This window comes from Micromys minutus (genome assembly GCF_963924665.1).
Source record: "Micromys minutus genome assembly, chromosome: 1".
In the NCBI taxonomy this organism is placed as follows: domain Eukaryota; kingdom Metazoa; phylum Chordata; class Mammalia; order Rodentia; family Muridae; genus Micromys; species Micromys minutus.
The window spans coordinates 253,651,003-253,667,259 of NC_137969.1; the positions used below are offsets into that span (position 1 = coordinate 253,651,003).

The 16,257-nt window shown below is 57.6% G+C and overlaps 1 protein-coding gene across 2 annotated transcripts in view; it reads left to right on the plus strand.

The window, feature by feature from the left end:
- KIF26A (kinesin family member 26A) overlaps positions 1-15,671 on the plus strand; it is a 33,858-nt gene extending 18,187 nt beyond the window's left edge. The window contains exons 5-16 of one of the 2 annotated variants that reach the window (XM_080931314.1): positions 3,821-4,010; positions 7,975-8,187; positions 8,758-8,851; positions 9,158-9,420; positions 9,508-9,691; positions 9,860-10,022; positions 10,136-10,298; positions 10,755-13,671; positions 14,407-14,612; positions 14,703-14,723; positions 14,999-15,152; positions 15,380-15,671. In XM_080931314.1, coding sequence (XP_080787440.1) covers positions 3,821-4,010; positions 7,975-8,187; positions 8,758-8,851; positions 9,158-9,420; positions 9,508-9,691; positions 9,860-10,022; positions 10,136-10,298; positions 10,755-13,671; positions 14,407-14,612; positions 14,703-14,723; positions 14,999-15,152; positions 15,380-15,561 — 4,750 coding nt within the window. In that variant the 3' untranslated portion in view covers positions 15,562-15,671. The remainder of the gene's footprint in view (positions 1-3,820; positions 4,011-7,974; positions 8,188-8,757; positions 8,852-9,157; positions 9,421-9,507; positions 9,692-9,859; positions 10,023-10,135; positions 10,299-10,754; positions 13,672-14,406; positions 14,613-14,702; positions 14,724-14,998; positions 15,153-15,379) is intronic. The other variant, XM_080931315.1, reaches the window with a different exon arrangement.
- Positions 15,672-16,257: the final 586 nt, after the last annotated feature.

Below are 16,257 nucleotides of genomic sequence, written 5' to 3' on the forward strand. Positions count from 1 at the left end.
GATCCTCGCCCATCCCTTAGGAGGTTTGCACAATGGTGTGTGTGTGAGTGCGTGCGTGTGTGTCTGGAATCTGTGAAGGTGGCCTTGGATGGAGGATGGAGTGGCAGGGCCATCTGTGCTGCTGCTCACAGAGAGTGAGCTCAGCAGTTCAGCTTCTCAGATCTTACAGTCCTGCGGGCTCTGCGCTTGCCCTGACTGTTGCCTCCAGGCTGAACAACCAACTCAAGCCATTCCCAACCACTCCAGTGCCATGCCCACGTACACTGTAGTCCCGAGGGTACCGGGGAGTTGGGGGCGGGGTGGAGTAACATCCCCTCTGCTGGACCCATGGTTAAGCACTGACTGACCGGATATACCCCAGTCAGAAATTTGAGGCCACACTCCGTGGGGACTGCTGTGGACCCTGACAACAATGTTCTAAACCCTCTAACTGCTGTGCAGCTTGCAGCCTCCCCTCTCTCTGATGCTCCCATTAATTAGCACGGCCCACCTGCCTAGCTCTCTTTCCGCCCTTGGTAAACACGGTTGCCCCTGGCACCCAGAATCTAGATATCTTGGGAACATCTGCCAGGGGGAGGTATCTTTTAGGTAGGTGTAGGACAGAGAAGCACGGTCATTCCTAGCCTCTGTGGAGCCCTAACTGTCTTTCTGGACCTAAGTTTGGGTCTAGCTGCCAGAGGTGCATAGGCTCCGAAGCTGGGCCTGAGGTACCAGGTCGGAAGACTTGGCCGAAGAGCCTCTCACTTGCTCCAGCCTCCAGGTTAGGCCCTCGGGTGACCACAGGCCTTAGGATGCCTTTGGTGGCGCCACCCTCTAATCAGGTCTTGAGTTCCTTTAGCTGTTTGACCCACCGAGGAGCTCCCAGTGAGTGCTCCAAGCCCTCACGGAGGCAAATACTGAAGATGACAGGTCTCCTGTTGTGAAGGAGGCTCCCGTGTGCCCCGTGCCTGCCAACCCTTCAGCTTAGGGAAACTTTGGATTGGTAGCATCTGGTCGCCAAGGGAAAAGGCCTGCCTTTCAGATGTTCAGAGGTCTCAGTGTTAAGCCCAGTGGTCTCTAAAGCACCTTCCTCTTTGAAAGATGTAAGTTATCTTTATGAGATGAGAATTTTTTTTTCTTTCTGTTCTCACAAGTCAGTGACCAGAGAAATGATGGGTCTGGGGTTGCTTGCTGTTCAGACAGTGTTGACAAACTCGGTCATTCGCGTCCTTGGTGTAGACGTGTGTCAGGCTTCCCATGAGCTCAGACTTTGCTTGGTTGATGTCTCTCTGGAAGTCTCAGGAGAGAATGGTCCTATAGAATAGGAAGCTTAGGGATAGGGTCTGCACTAGGGCATCAGGACAGACTTCCTGGAGGTGGTGTTCCTGAGGGTGAGAACTGTTCGGAAGCCTCTGCCTTTTTTGTTTTTCCATCAGGGGAAGACTGCTCAGATTTGCCCACTCCTCCCTCCATACCCAGTGCCCCAGGGCTGCCACTTCCTAACAGTGTGGTGGTCTTGGTGGTCCTGGGACGTGTGTGTGTGTGTGTGTGTGTGTGTGTGTGTGTGTGTGTGTTGCTTAGAACCCAGGTTTGTGTCTTCACCAAACTGGGGTCCTCAGGGTCAGTCCTGGCCTTTACGACTCCCTACAGCCTCTGTAAGCCAAACCCTGGACGGCTTAAGAGGTTGGTGGAAAACTGTCCATTTTCATCAAAGGCAAGGTCCTTGTCCTGGTACATCTGTCAGCAACCTGCTGTGAATCATGCCTTGTGAGTGCTGAGCCACAAAACAGGTACCTGGGGGCTGGGCCTGCTCCAGCAGCTGCTGGCTCCCACCCCCCTGCTGCTGCAAGTCAGGTCAGACCCAGGAGCTGGCCATGTGCAGGAGGTGCCCAGGTCAGCTAATTAATGCCCTGCTGTGGTTTCTGGCTCCTGAGGGGGTTCCCAAGGACAAGGTTGTCTATAGTCCCTGTGGCCTACCCAGCAAAGCCAGTCTTGCTCCTGGCCGCCATCTTGTTCCAGCCATCTGTCCTCCGAGGCCTCTATAAACCTGGCGGTATGGGTGCCCTCTCCTGCCCACAGCCTTCTTTAAAGACTGCGCTCTGTCCTTGCCTGGTTATGGAAAGGCCTGGGGGCAAGACATAGCTGTAAAGAGCTGGTTCAGAGTGGGGATGCCTTGGCTTCTGCTGTTTGCTGACCAGTGTAGACATCTTGAGAAGGGGTGTCTCACCACACCCCCAACCCCGGAAGAATATGTGGCAGCCCCCGTGTACTGGCTCCAAACCCTAGTAACAAGTTTTCTTTGCACCCACTTGAACAGGGAAAATGCTACTCCGGGAATCCTCCTTGTCTTGCCCAGGCAGCCCTGGGCCCCTTTCTGCCCAGCTGGGGTGACATAGCTCAGGGAAGGGCTGGGCAGGGGGGTCATGACTCTCTGCTCTGATGGGACCTGGAAGTAACACTACTTTCTGAGGCAGGACTAGGCTTTTTTTCCGGAGGCTGTTGGGGTTGGATCTGGAGTGAGGCCTAGATAGGGAGTTGGGAGGCATGAAGAGCCCCTTCCCAGCCACTGTCCTTGTCCTGTGACCCCCACAGGAGTCGTTTGGGACTCATGAAGCTTTGAACTCACGATTCTCGGTGTCCACGGTGGTAACGGTGTCTGCCTCTCTCACCCATGGTTTGCCATGTGCTACTTCTGTGAAAGGGGTTGAGGAGCTGACACTTTCTCACAAGGCTCATCTGAGCTTTGCAAACACAGGCTCAGGCAGGCACAAGGCAGATGCTTAGGGCACCCCAAGGTACAGGTGCCACCATTGGCAGAGAACCCGGGTTCTGGGGTCCAGGGTCTTCCCTGGCAAGAGACCGCCACTCGTACTTGGCCCAGTCTGCAGCACACGGGGGCCGCTGCGGCTGCTAAAGACTCCGCCATGCATCGTAGATTACTTTTATTTTCTGTGATGACACCTCGCTAGGAGGAAGCTGTCCCTGGGGCCTCTTAAAAGACAACTCCTATTAAAGATGAGAGGAGTTACCAGAGCTCCAGCAACTTGGTGGGAGGTGCCAAGGGGGCCCCAGGCTCTGGGCTCCTGCATGTTGGATCCTTCCAAGGGGGAAAAATGGGACTTGGGAGGCCTTAGAGAGATGGGGGTGGGGTGGGTAGAGGTGGGGGACATTGGGGTATGTTGGGGAGGAGTGGAACTGGTTAGATAGCTTCTTTTCCTGGTCACTTGCCCCCACCCAGGTCTCTTCTTTGGAAAGAGGTGGCAGGCCCGGGGGGAGTGGCTTCATGGTGTTTATAATATAAACTAGTGATGTTCCTGGCTCTCCATGTTGGAGGAATGGGTCAGGCCGTGTAGTTTTTATGGTTCACAGGCAAGGTAGGAGCCTGAGACTTGACTAGAGGACTTTTCAGGGGAAGGTATAATGGGAGGCAGTGGGGGCCACTGTTGCAGAGGTCTGGGGGCTGCAGGAAAGCCCATCCCAGGACAGACACCTGACCCTCTCTATCCCTGGAATAGGGCCGTCACGGGGAAAACGTGGATAGCTAAGATTGAAATCTGTGATTGCAGAGATCAGCACAGAGCAGAATGTGGTCCTGCGTCTACATGGACTGTCTGCCTCCTGTCCTGCCTGTGGCCCCATGGCCCCAGCCTGGGACCCCACTCAGAGAAACAAAGTTCAGGCAGTGTGACTGACTGCAAGAGTGTCTGGTTTTTTCCTCAGAGTGACTCTCCACATGACTGTTGGAGTCTGAGATGGGGCAGCCTGCTGTGGACATGGGCACAGTGACTGAGTGTTGGGGATAGCTGTTAGTACACCCTGAGCACCCTCCTCTCCTTCCCAGGGCTGCCCAGAAGCTCAGCCTGGCCTCCAAGCGCAAGAAGCATCACCCGCCGCCTGCGCCCTCCACTCGAGGCACGTCCACTTACCCCACGGACTTCAGTGGCACTCTACAGCTGTGGCCGCCCCCGGTGCCCCCTTGCCTGCTCAGGGCTGCCTCCAAGGCCAAGGAAAACCCCAGCAGCTTCGGAAAGGTAGATCCCACCTGAGGTCCGGTGCCTGGCTGTAGGGAGGCCGGGGCTCTCTGATAAGATATAGGAGAGACAGGGTACCATTTTCTTCTCCGGGGTCACAGTAAGACAGCTAGAAGAGCTAAGGATGGGGGGGGAGCCCAAGCCTCTGGGGCACAGTGCCTGAAAGGGCATTGGGGGAGTCTGTGGAGCTGATGAAAAAGAAACTTGTCCTCGGGTCCCAGGGGCTTGTTCCAGGATAGCTGTGTGATAACGCTTCTGGGCTTTGGGGTAGGAAAGCCACCCCCACCGGATGCTGCCTCAAGTCAGGCTGGGCAAGGAGGGGGTGAGTGGGACTCCTCAGTGTTTCTGAGTCAGTCATCCAGTCAGCCCAGCCAGATGGCTGTTAGAGGAAACAGGTCTGGAAAGGGTGTGGGCCCGGTGTGGTGATGGGACAAGCTGGTTGGCTCCAGGGTTTCCCCCAAGAGTTCTGATATGGTTCCTATGGTTGATACCTCTCTGAGGGAGAAGTCCCTGTACCCCAGGCTTAATGGGGTACTCTTGTGGCAGGATTATGCAAAATGATGCTAGGGCGAGGTGGGGAAACTACTGTGGGAGGGTTTTGCTGACCCCTCAGGCCTGCTCCAAGTGCGGCATCCCCTCTTAGGCATCCTTGAGAGTTAGGGAGTTGGGCCTGCTGGGCTTTTTCCAGTGCAGCCATCCCTGAGTTGGCACTAACCCTTCATGCTTGACTTCTGCACACATGGTCAGCACTGACTAGTGGGGTTAAACTCCTAAATAGGTACCAGAAAGGAAGCCGCATTTGCAGCCTTCCTTCCCGAAGGGAGGCCTCCTCCTGTGGCAGAGCCCCAGAGGAAGGAAGAGTTCTCCAGACAGGGCTGTCCAGACGGCAGCTGCAGGCAAGTGGGAGGGCCTGGGGCTCCTTCGGTCCAGCTGACTTCACTGTGCACCTTTTTAGCTTCTCGGGCAGTTTTCATTGCCTCCTGGCTTCCCCCTTCCCCTGGGATGGGGCCACACCCCATGGTTTCCTCAAGGCAGTCTGCTGGAGGTAGCCTCTGATGGAGTAGAGGATGGGGAATAGACTAGTCTGGGGTTGAGTGTAGGCAGTTGTCATGGCAACCATACACATAACCAGTGTGGCCAGGAGTGCTGTGGCCAGGCAGGGAGTGTAGTAGAATTTACTCAGAAAAGCCTCTCAATTCTGGACCCTCTTTCAGCTGTGTGGATCTGAATGGTAATCTGCTCCTACCCCAAGCCACTGTTACAGTGGTGGGTAAAGTTGGGCAGCTCAGCTGTCTGGGTCTATCCGTACAGGGTAAAGGTCTGTGTATATACAGTTGTTCAGCGCCCACCCCCCATGGGTGGGACATGAGCAGGGCAAAGGCAGCCTGTCTCCTTTTAGGACAGAGTTTTTGGTCTCACCTGCCTCTGTGCCTACTCTGTTGGGAGGAGGGGTGTTCCTGAACCCCACTACCTGTGCCTGCCAGTCCTTGGCTGCCCCCACCTTTCACACTGGTAGTGTTTAATAGACGGGCCTTCAGCACTGTCTAGTGAGACGGAAGGAGAGAGATTCGACCCAGTCCTGACTGACTTAACACCCCAGTCTCCTTTGCCTGGCACAGCTCTAGGACAGACAGGTATTCTATTGGCCAGGCTGTCACTGTTTGGACTGGGTGGGTACAGGGCTGGGCTGACATTAGGGGAAGAAGGCCAGGTCCAGCACCAGCCTGGTCAGTTAGTGTGTCTGTCTACATGGCTTCTCTTCCTCAGGGGCTGTGGTGGGTGCAGGGAATGCCTGCCTTAGGGCTGGTGGGGCAAGGAGATCATTCAAGCTCTGAGTGACAGCTTTTCTTCACTGTCACTGTGTTTGGGGACCTGCCAGCTCTCTGCTGCCTGTGGGAGGCCTTCAACCTTCTAGCTGCTGACCCTGGACCATGGGGCTTTCCCCTAGAGACCAGGTGTCCTGGCTACCAGCCCGTTAACCAGCCCCTGTCCCCCATACCTCTATACTCTCCCTGGCCCTAGGTGTTATTAGCACTAATGTCACATCACCAGAAGTGCCTTCTGAAAGGCGTTTAATATTGCCACAGAAAAGAAGTTAGATTACATTCAGTGTCTGACATTAATGTGCTACTTAAGATAATTCATCATACTGTGGTATTAAAAGAGACATCTCTGGTGGTGGGTGCTGAGTGGAGCCCCTCCCCCTCCCCAGACTGGTCCACCTCTGGGGAGCTGGAAGCCTTGCTTTTATGTAAAAAAAAAAAAAAAAAAAAAAAAAGTGCTTCCCTTCCCCCCAGCTTTGAGCAGCTTTGTGATATCTGCACATTTGGGGGGTGAGGATGCTCTTGTCTCCTGAGAGACCCTGTTATTTCCCTGAGGTAATGACAGGTTCTTTCCAGCAGACAATGGATGGGGGCAGTGGGGGGCAGGCTGGACGAGATGCCCTGCTCAGTCCCCTCCCCGCCTGGGGACTCGGGATCAGTGCCTGCTCAAGAGGCATCCGGAGACATCAGAGCCAAAGCGCAGCTTCTCCAGGTCTCTCCTCCCCACCAGGCAGCCTCTCACATCTCCAGAACCCATTTGGCTCCTGATGTGGTGAGGAGTTCACGCTGGAAAAAAAATTGCCAAAAATTACCTGGAAGTGCGCATTTTCGTCTGCACTGCAGCGGTGCTTGGAAATGAATCCATTTTGTTCATGTCACTGGGGAATAAAAGAATCGATTCTGGCTGATGGAGCCCAGGTTCTGAGAAGTGCAATAGCTGAGGATTTCTTTGCTCTTCTCTCTCCCCGGAGGGTGGGACGTGGCACTCCACGGGAGGCTCTCCATACCAATGTGGCCCTTGTCCGGTGGGAGCCAGTCTGTGGTGCCTGGGCAGGCTGCCCCCCTGAACCAGTTTCGCAGCGTTATGTATCTGTCACTTACAATTAAATCCTTGAAAAATATTGGTTCTGAAGTGAGTCTTGGTAATTTGATTTACACCAATGTGGAGAAGTCAGATTTCACTGGAGAGCGAAAGGTGTGTGGCCTCCAGGCAAAGGGGAGCCCCCGACTCAGGGTGGCCCTGAGGAAATAGTGCCTGCCTGCCTCACACCTGTCCCAGCTTCCCTCCCCTGCACCTGTGGGAAGTATTCATTCTCCACACAGGTTTTGGGGCGCTGCAGTGCAGTTTTCTTTGGCATCCTCATAGCCTTCATTGCATTTTCATTGAGGGGTCAGGGCCTGGCATGGGCACTGGGCACACTGGAATCTCCTTTGTGTTTCTGCCATGGCCCAGGCTGACTAGTCAATAGCAGAGCTCCAGGAGTTCGGGTCCACCAGGCTGACTAGTCAATAGCAGAACTCCAGGAGCTCAGGCCGACCTTTGTCTTCTCCTTTTCCCCACCTCTCCCACCTCAGTTTCCCCAAACTGGGGCTCGTTAGGCAAGATTTCAGAATTCCCTCTTCTCGGACTGGATCCTCGTTCCGGTGGAATTTCTTTCACTTCTCGTCTATTGTAGTTTTTCTCACGATGATGGCTTCCTGAGTTGGTTGAAGGCAGAGGCAGCAAGCATGGAGTTTCTCCCCAGAGCCTGGCCCTCCGAGGCCCTTCACTGCCCCCCCGCCCCCCCATGGCTTCGTTCATTTGTGCATCCCGTGGATGTGCCTGTTGTCTTTCTGGGGTGCAAGTCCTTCTGTGGAGGGAAATGAGTGATCCTAAAGGAGAAATGCCTAGGGGCCTAAGGGACTGTCTCCTGCTTTGCTGACTGGCTCTGCACCCCACCAGCCTTACCTCACCCTGGGCTTCATTTTCTCTCCCCCTGCTGACCTCATGTGGGATCTGTTCAGGCAGCATTCCTGTGGTATTGGAACCCATGCTGAGACCTGGTCTGCTGTCCTGGCTCATGCTTGCTTTCCCTGCCCTGTAATTAGTGGCCAGCTGGGTGGAGGGCGGAGCTCAGATGCCTCCTCCTGCCAACCCCCAGGTGAAGGTTATGCTGCGCATATGGCCAGCACAAGGAGTCCAGCGTTCAGCTGAATCCACATCCTTCCTGAAGGTGGATTCTCGCAAGAAACAGGTGACTCTCTACGACCCGGCTGCTGGGCCTCCAGGCTGTGCAGGCCTCCGGCATGCCCCCACGGCACCAGTTCCCAAGATGTTTGCTTTTGACGCCATCTTCCCCCAGGACTCGGAGCAGGTACTGTGGAGGGGAATTCCAGGGTGCTTGTGAGGGCATCAGATCTGATTTACTTTCTGCAAAGGGAGAGCCTAGCTGGCTGTTAGGTCTGCCGTCCCTGTAATACTAGCCTAAGACATTTCCCCGGCCTCTGCCTGGTTCTCCAGGCTAAGTGCTAGGGGAGCGCTGAGCTCTTCAGAGCCTATTCCCCTATGAAGCTTTTGAGTATCCACGTCATGCCCTGAAAGTCAGAGACACTAGGTGCCCACCCAGCACACTGAGCAGTGACCGTAACTTTGTGTTGAGGGCAGCAACTTTCAGTGCTGGGTCGGGTGTTTGAGCATAGGTGCCTAGCTGGCACATCATACCTGTATTGTATGTCTCATCTGCTGACTTCCGTGTCCTGTACTTTCTGTACCAATGTGGGAGGGCCCTGTGCTCCTGGCCCCATGGAGATCAGCCGCCCTGTGGACTGTCTGCCTGCATGTGACTAGGACAGATGGGCCTTCGGTGTATACAGGTGTAGCAGAAGGCACTGGCCACAGCCCTTTGGCTCAGACACCTGCCTAATCCCCATGGGTTCCTCTCCAGGCTGAGGTCTGCTCGGGGACAGTGGCTGACGTGCTGCAGTCTGTGGTTGGTGGAGCTGATGGCTGCATTTTTTCCTTTGGCCACATGAGCCTCGGTAAGTGCTCTGTCATCCCGGTGCACCCATGGTGCCTTCTAACTGTCCTCCATCTTGGTTGCTGCCATCTTTGAGCCTAGCCCTGGTTGAAGAAGGAGGTAGTTCTCCATGGTTGGTGTGGGGGTGGGAAATCTCACAGGAAGCTGAGGCAGGCAGCGCCAGAAGACAGAGGCCTCAGAGTGGCTGGAGGCTGGAGAGGTCTTCTGGGTTGGCCCTGAGGACGCCGGGCAGGTTCCTGAGCTGACGGTACTCTGGAGGGCAGGCTGTGGAGAGTCTGCAGTGTTCTCATATGCCCCTGTCTCTTAGGCAAGTCATATACCATGATTGGGAAGGACAGCTCACCCCAGAGCCTGGGCATCGTGCCCTGTGCTATCTCCTGGCTCTTCAGGCTCATCGATGAACGGAAGGAAAGGCTGGGCACACGTTTCTCCATCCGCGTGTCTGCCGTGGAAGTGTGTGGCCACGACCAGAGTCTGCGGGATCTGCTTGCTGAGGTGGCTTCAGGCAGCCTTCAGGACACCCAGTCTCCGGGCGTGTACCTTCGGGAGGACCCTGTGTGTGGGACACAGGTGCAGTAACGCTTTTGGCTTTTCTGGGACCGCGGAGGAGGGGAGAGGGCCTCTAAAGACATCGTGGCTTCCGCGTTCTTCCCACAGCTCCAGAACCAGAATGAGCTGCGTGCACCCACAGCAGAGAAGGCAGCCTTCTACCTGGATGCGGCCCTGGCGGCCCGCAGCACCAGCCGTGCGGGCTGCGGGGAGGATGCCCGGCGCACCTCCCACATGCTCTTCACCCTGCATGTGTACCAGTACCGTGTGGAGAAGTGTGGCCAAGGAGGAAGTAGGTGCATGGGAGGCCAAGTCCATGGGGTTGCCCTGGCCATTAGGGTGCCTGTCCCCCCCATCCCACCCCCAGGGGAGTCCTTGTGGGCATCTCTGATCGCCTGGGCAGGCTGTGGAAGCATCTGGGTGCCTAGATTCCAGCACCTGCTTGCAAATGTGTTCTCAGTGTCTGGAGGTCGTAGCCGCCTGCACCTCATCGACCTGGGCAGCTGTGAGGCAGCCCTTGGCAGAGGAGGGGAAGCTTCTGGAGGACCCCTGTGCCTGTCTCTGTCAGCTCTGGGTAGTGTCATCCTGGCCCTGGTCAATGGGGCCAAGCATGTGCCCTACAGGTGAGTGGGAGCGCAGACAGCCACCGGCACGGGTATTTTAGTTTCTGGCCTTTCTGGGAGCCTCAGTGCAGGGCCAGCAGTGGTCAGCTTCTGAGCATCTCCTTGGCTTGCAGGGACCACAGACTCACCATGTTACTGCGGGAGTCCCTGGCTACCGCCAACTGCCGTACCACGATGATCGCGCACATCTCGGACTCTCCAGCTCACCACGCAGAGACACTCAGCACTGTGCAGCTGGCTGCCCGCATCCACCGCCTACGCAGGAAGAAGGGCAAGGTGAGCCCCATCTCCTGCTGCCTCCCAAGAGCTCCCAGGCTCCCACATCCTCTGTAGCTAGCCCCTGACTCTGGATGTCAGGGAGAGGAAGCAGCACGCGTGCCCAGCTGTGGGGGCAGCAGGAGACTTCCCGGGCACTCCAGGTAACCTGAGGTCACTGCCCTAGGTCTGGAGGCTGCACTAGCATGGCCTTTCCTGCCTGAGTCCCTCTCTCCTCAGCCTGTGACATGTCCCATGCGGAGTCCATGGTCCATGAACATCCCTGAGTTCCCCTGAAGCCTCTCTCATGTTCTGTAATGCAGTTCCCAGCAGTTACTGGACTTGCTCAGCTGTACTGTCTCACAGAGACACCTTCCTAAGCTGCTGAGAGGGCAGAGCCCAAGGAAGAACTGAGATGTACAAGGCCGTGCGCCGACGGGTGGGTGTACTCACAGGGGTCTGTTGTCCTGCCCCCAGCATGCGTCCAGCTCCTCGGGAGGCGAGAGCTCCTGCGAGGAGGGCCGAGCCCGCCGTCCCCCGCACCTTCGGCCCTTCCACCCACGGACCATGGTGTTGGACCCTGACCGCTCAGCTCCTGGCCTATCTGGGGACCCTGACTACTCATCCAGCAGCGAGCAGTCCTGTGACACAGTCATCTACGTGGGTCCCGGCGGGATGGCGCTGTCAGACCGCGAGCTCACTGACAACGAGGGCCCTCCTGACTTTGTGCCCATTATCCCCGCGCTGAGCCGACGCAGGCCCTCCGAGGGACCCCGGGACGCCGACCACTTCCGCTGCAGTACATTCGCAGAGCTGCAGGAGCGGCTGGAGTGCATAGATGGAAGTGAAGGATGCCCTGGCCCCCAGGGGGGCTCCGACGGAGGAACCCAAGCCAGCCCCGCCCGGGGAGGCAGGAAACCCTCATTACCCGAGGCCACGTCCCCCAGGAAGGCTGTGGTCCCCACAGTGGTTACCAGTAGCCCTCGAGGCAGCCCTGGGCAAGATACTCACCGGAGCACCTCAGAGCCCTCTAAGACTGGCACACAGGGTGATCAGAGAGTGGATGGTACCCGGCCTGAACCACCCGCTCCAGACAAGACCACAGGAGGCGGAGGCAGGAGGCCACTGCCTAGTCCAGCCCCTCCACCACCTCGGCTGCCAGAAGCTCGAGGAATCCCCACAGAACCTGGGGGAGAGGTTGCTGACAGTGGTCTACGGACACCCCCAGTGGGCATGAGTGGGCAGGCACCCTTGCCCCCACTGCTCTCGGACTTGGCTTGTCCTTCCCCATCTGCTCGTGGACGCCATCTGGAGAGGGGCCTGCTGTCCACCACAGTGACCCTGCAGCAGCCAGTGGAGCTTAACGGTGAGGATGAGCTAGTGTTCACGGTGGTAGAGGAGCTACCTCTGGGCGGACTTGCAGGGGTCACACGGCCCTCGAGTCTGGCCAGCATGAGCAGTGACTGTTCCCTGCAGGCCTTGGCCTCGGGCTCCAGGCCAGTCAGCATCATCAGCAGTATCAACGATGAGTTTGATGCATATACCTCGCAGGTGTCTGAGGGCCCCGGAGACCCCGGGGAGCTCCCCGGGGGAACAGTGTGGGCTGGTGGCAGTCCAGCCTCATCCATTGGCTCCTGGCTGAGCGATGTTGGTGTCTGCTTATCTGAAAGCCGTGGTCCCACACCACAACCTCCCTTCAGCCCTGACTCTGCAGCAGGGCCGGGTCCACCAGAGTTTCCTACCGCAAGCGGCTCCCTAGAGGACAGCAAGGTCAGGTCCTCAGAGTGTGGAAGACCAGACAGTCCCAGCTCAGCCCGGAGTCCTCACCCTGGGGAGGCATTTTCAACAACTCAGACCCAACCTGGCAGAGAGCCTTGGACCAGGTCCCCGCACGAGGCAGCCTCAGCCCAGACTATCCACTCCAGCCTGCCCCGGAAACCCAGAACTACCTCCACAGCCAGCCGAGCTCGTCCCAACCGGGGTCCGTATAGCCCCGGAGGCCTGTTTGAGGACCCTTGGCTACTCCGGGCAGAGGACTGTGACACACGCCAGATAACCTCCATGGGCAAGGCCCCGAGCCCAACCCCAGGCTCTCCTCGATTGCCTGAGACTCAGATAATGCTGGCATGTGCCCAGAGAGTGGTGGATGGATGTGAGGTGGCATCCAGAATGTCCCGGAGACCAGAGGCTGTGGCTCGGATCCCACCTTTGAGGAGAGGAGCCACCACACTGGGAGTGACCACACCTGCCGCATCCTGTGGGGACGCTCCAGCGGAGGTAATGGTCCATTCAGGAAGCCTGAAGACCACCTCCAGCAGTAAGAAGAGCATATCTCCCAAGGGGGCCTTCTTTCCAAGGCCTAGTGGGGCAGGCCCCCCAGCCCCACCTGTGCGCAAGTCTAGCTTAGAACAGAGCACTGCCCTTGCCCCTACCCAGGCCCTGGGACTGACCAGGGCAGGGGCAAGTTCTGCCTTCCGAGGGGAGGAGGAAGCCAGGCCCAGTGGTCGGTCTGATTCCTCTGTTCCCAAGGCCACATCCAGCCTGAAAGCCCGAGCTGGCAAGATGGAGGCGCCACACCGTCCCTCTGGCCACATGTCCTTGGAACGGTGTGAGGGCCTGACACACGGCAGCAGCAAGGTCAGAGATGTCGCAGGACGGCCACCAAGAGCTGTGCCCAGGTTGGGTGTACCACCCGCCAGCCCTCCACTGGGACCAGCTCCTGCCTGTAGGAGCAGCCCAGCCAAGGGTGTTGGAGCAACCAAGCCTCCAGCTGGTGGAACTAAGGGTCGTAATCTGGGGCCCAGTACGTCTAGAGCTCTGGGTGCTCCGGTGAAGCCACTGGTGCCTATGGCGGGCAAGACAACTGGCAGCGCTGTGTCAGGACCCCGGACTGCTCCACGGGCTGTGCCGGGTATTGGGGCCAAGGCAGGCCGGGGCACCATCATGGGCACTAAGCAGGCATTCCGGGCTGCCCATACCCGTGTGCACGAATTGGCGGCCAGTGGCTCTCCTGGTCGAGGTGGCCTCTCCTGGGGCTCCACTGACTCAGACAGCGGCAATGACAGTGGCGTGAACCTGGCTGAGGAACGGCAGCCCGCGAGCCCCGCCCTGCCCTCCCCCTACAGCAAAGTGACCGCGCCGAGGAGACCCCAGCGCTACAGCAGTGGGCACGGCAGTGACAACAGCAGTGTGCTGAGTGGGGAGCTCCCCCCTGCCATGGGCCGCACCGCACTCTTCTACCACAGCGGCGGCAGCAGTGGCTACGAGAGCATGATCCGGGACAGCGAGGCCACTGGCAGTGCCTCCTCAGCCCCAGACTCCATGAGCGAGAGTGGAGCAGCGTCCCCGGGTGCCCGCTCCCGCAGCCTCAAGTCCCCAAAGAAAAGAGCCACAGGTGAGCGGCAGTGCCGGCCCCTCTGGGCACAGCACTCTATAGTTTATAGACCTGGGAGATCCTTGATAGTGCATTTGGTCACCCCTAGGCTCAAGTGGGTCCTGAGCCCACCCCCTCCCCCAGGCTGGGTCTTGTAGCCCTGTGGGTTCCTTGTTTAGGGACAGCTCTGTGGGGTGCTCCTTTCTTGATTCTTGGGGGTCAGCCCAGCTTCTCTACCCTGGCAGCTCACCCTGTGTGGTCTCTGAATGCCAGGTGTGCATAGCCTGTGTTAGCTTATAAGCAGCTACTGTACAGCTCTTCCCAGGGTATAAGCTTTAACCCAACCCTGGGAAAGATCTTCAGATTGTGAGCACACGTGATTATCAGCCAGACACTTCCCCGGATACTCCCGGGGCTTTGTTGTACATAGAGGTGCACCACCCTCTATAGTTGATGAGCAGTCCCAGTGTGCTCCCTTCCCTGGCCCCGCTCCATACCAGAGGCTGATTCTTAGACCCAAACAGTAAAGAGACACGGATTTGGGTTCGAGCTAGGCACTGGGCTCTCTGCCAGGCTCCCCTTGCCTAGTGTCCCAGCTCCCCAAGAGTTCCTGCCAGCACTGCTCCGAGTCCCTCCCTGCTGACCAGAGGGCCAGAGAGGCTGTGAGCAGTAAGTGTTACTGCTATTTAAGCAGTTGGTGAGGCTTCGCAGGTGATGTGACTAGCTAGACACCTGTGGTGTCCCTGACTGTTTCAGGTCTACAGCGGAGGAGGCTGATCCCAGCGCCACTTCCTGATGCTGCTGCCTTAGGTCGCAAGCCCAGCCTCCCCGGGCAATGGGTGGACTTGCCCCCGCCCCTGGCCGGCTCTCTGAAGGAGCCTTTCGAGATCAAGGTGTATGAGATAGATGATGTGGAGCGTCTGCAGCGGCATCGGCTGCCTCTGAGGGAAAACGAAGCCAAGGTCAGGCTGGGAGCCCTGGGGTGGCAGGGAGGGTCAGCTGATCTGGGCCCCTGGAGAGGTGACCTCTGACCTCACCTTTTTTGTTCACAGCCCTCCCAGGATGTGGAGAAGGTAGGAACCAGCCTGGACTGTTCCTGAGCTTTTGTCCTGGTGCCCTTTGCCAGGGGAGGGTGACTACAGCTGTCTCCACAGACCTAGAACCAGGGTCCAGGAACTCTTGAGTGTGGGCCCCCTGTAGGTTCTCTCTTTACCTTGGGGGTTGGCCATGTGTCCGTGTGGGCCCCAAAGCGGGAGGAAGACCATGGCAAGAGCCAGGGTGCTGAAAGGCCCCAGGAAGAGAGTCCCTGCCGTTTATCTCTGAACCCACTCTTCCTGTCCCTTACCAGCAGGGCCCAGTGTGCATCAGCTCCAAGCTGCGTCTAGCAGAGCGCAGGCAGCAGCGGCTGCAGGAAGTACAGGCCAAACGTGACCACCTCTGTGAGGAGCTGGCTGAGACCCAGGGCCGGCTGATGGTGGAACCAGGGCGCTGGCTGGAGCAGTGTGAGTACAGTTCTCTGTGGTGGAACAGAGGGACCCCAGCAGATGCAGGATCCCAGACCCTGAACAGGGTGACACCCCCCCCAGCAGGTGCAAGAGCCCAGACCCTGCTCCCAAGTCCGTCCCTCCTTAGCAGGACCTGCTGGGCTGACACTTTTCCTTGAGGAATTTGAGGAGCCTGGCTACTGTCCTGACCTCTGCGCTGATACTGTCTGTCTCTTTCTCTCCAGTTGAGGTGGACCCAGAGCTGGAGCCAGAGTCGGCTGAGTATCTGGTGGCCCTGGAGCAAGCCACAGCTGCTCTGGAGCAGTGTGTTAACCTGTGCAAGGCCCACGTCATGATGGTCACCTGCTTTGATATTGGAGTTGCTGCCACCACTGCTGTACCTGGGCCACAAGAGGTGGATGTTTGAGGCTGAGCACGGGGTATAGGCAGGACATGCAGGGCTGGGGGCATGAGCATGGGATGTAGAATGAAGTGAGGATGTGGAGGGGGGTTGAAGACGCAGGGTCTGTGCAGGATGGGGGAATCTCAGAGAGGAGACAGAGAGGGTGGGGAAGGGGAGGGCCAGCCAGTGGACAGAGAGCGCGCGCGGAGAAGGAAAGAAGTCGCCACCCAGCCAGCCACGCAAGTGCCTTTAACTTTGAGTAGGCCTTTTCTCCTTTTCTAATTTGGTGCTACGGACTCCAGACAGAACTCAGACACCAGCAGACAGAGTCTCGGCCTAGGTGGCTCTGGCCACTCTGGCCAGACGAGAAGCCACTTTGTTTCTGACTTTGCCTTCCTTACAACTAAGCAGTTTTGTGTAGCAGGGCAGGCCTGCTCTGGCCAGCTTTCATTTAGGATTGGGTTACTTTTCCTTTCCAGAAGCTTGCTCTCCACAGTCGACTTGAGTGGCCTCCGTCCCACTAACAGTGATGGCCTCGGAGTGTGGACAGCTAGCCTCCAGTCCCCTCCTCTTCTTGAAGGCCTCACTCGTTCTGAGGCCACCAGAGGCCACAAAGTAGGGCTGGGCCATGAGCACACAATGCTTTCTTCCACGGCAGGAATTCTTACCAAAACCACAAGCAAAAAACAAAAAGACAAACAATGAAAGGAACCACCGCCA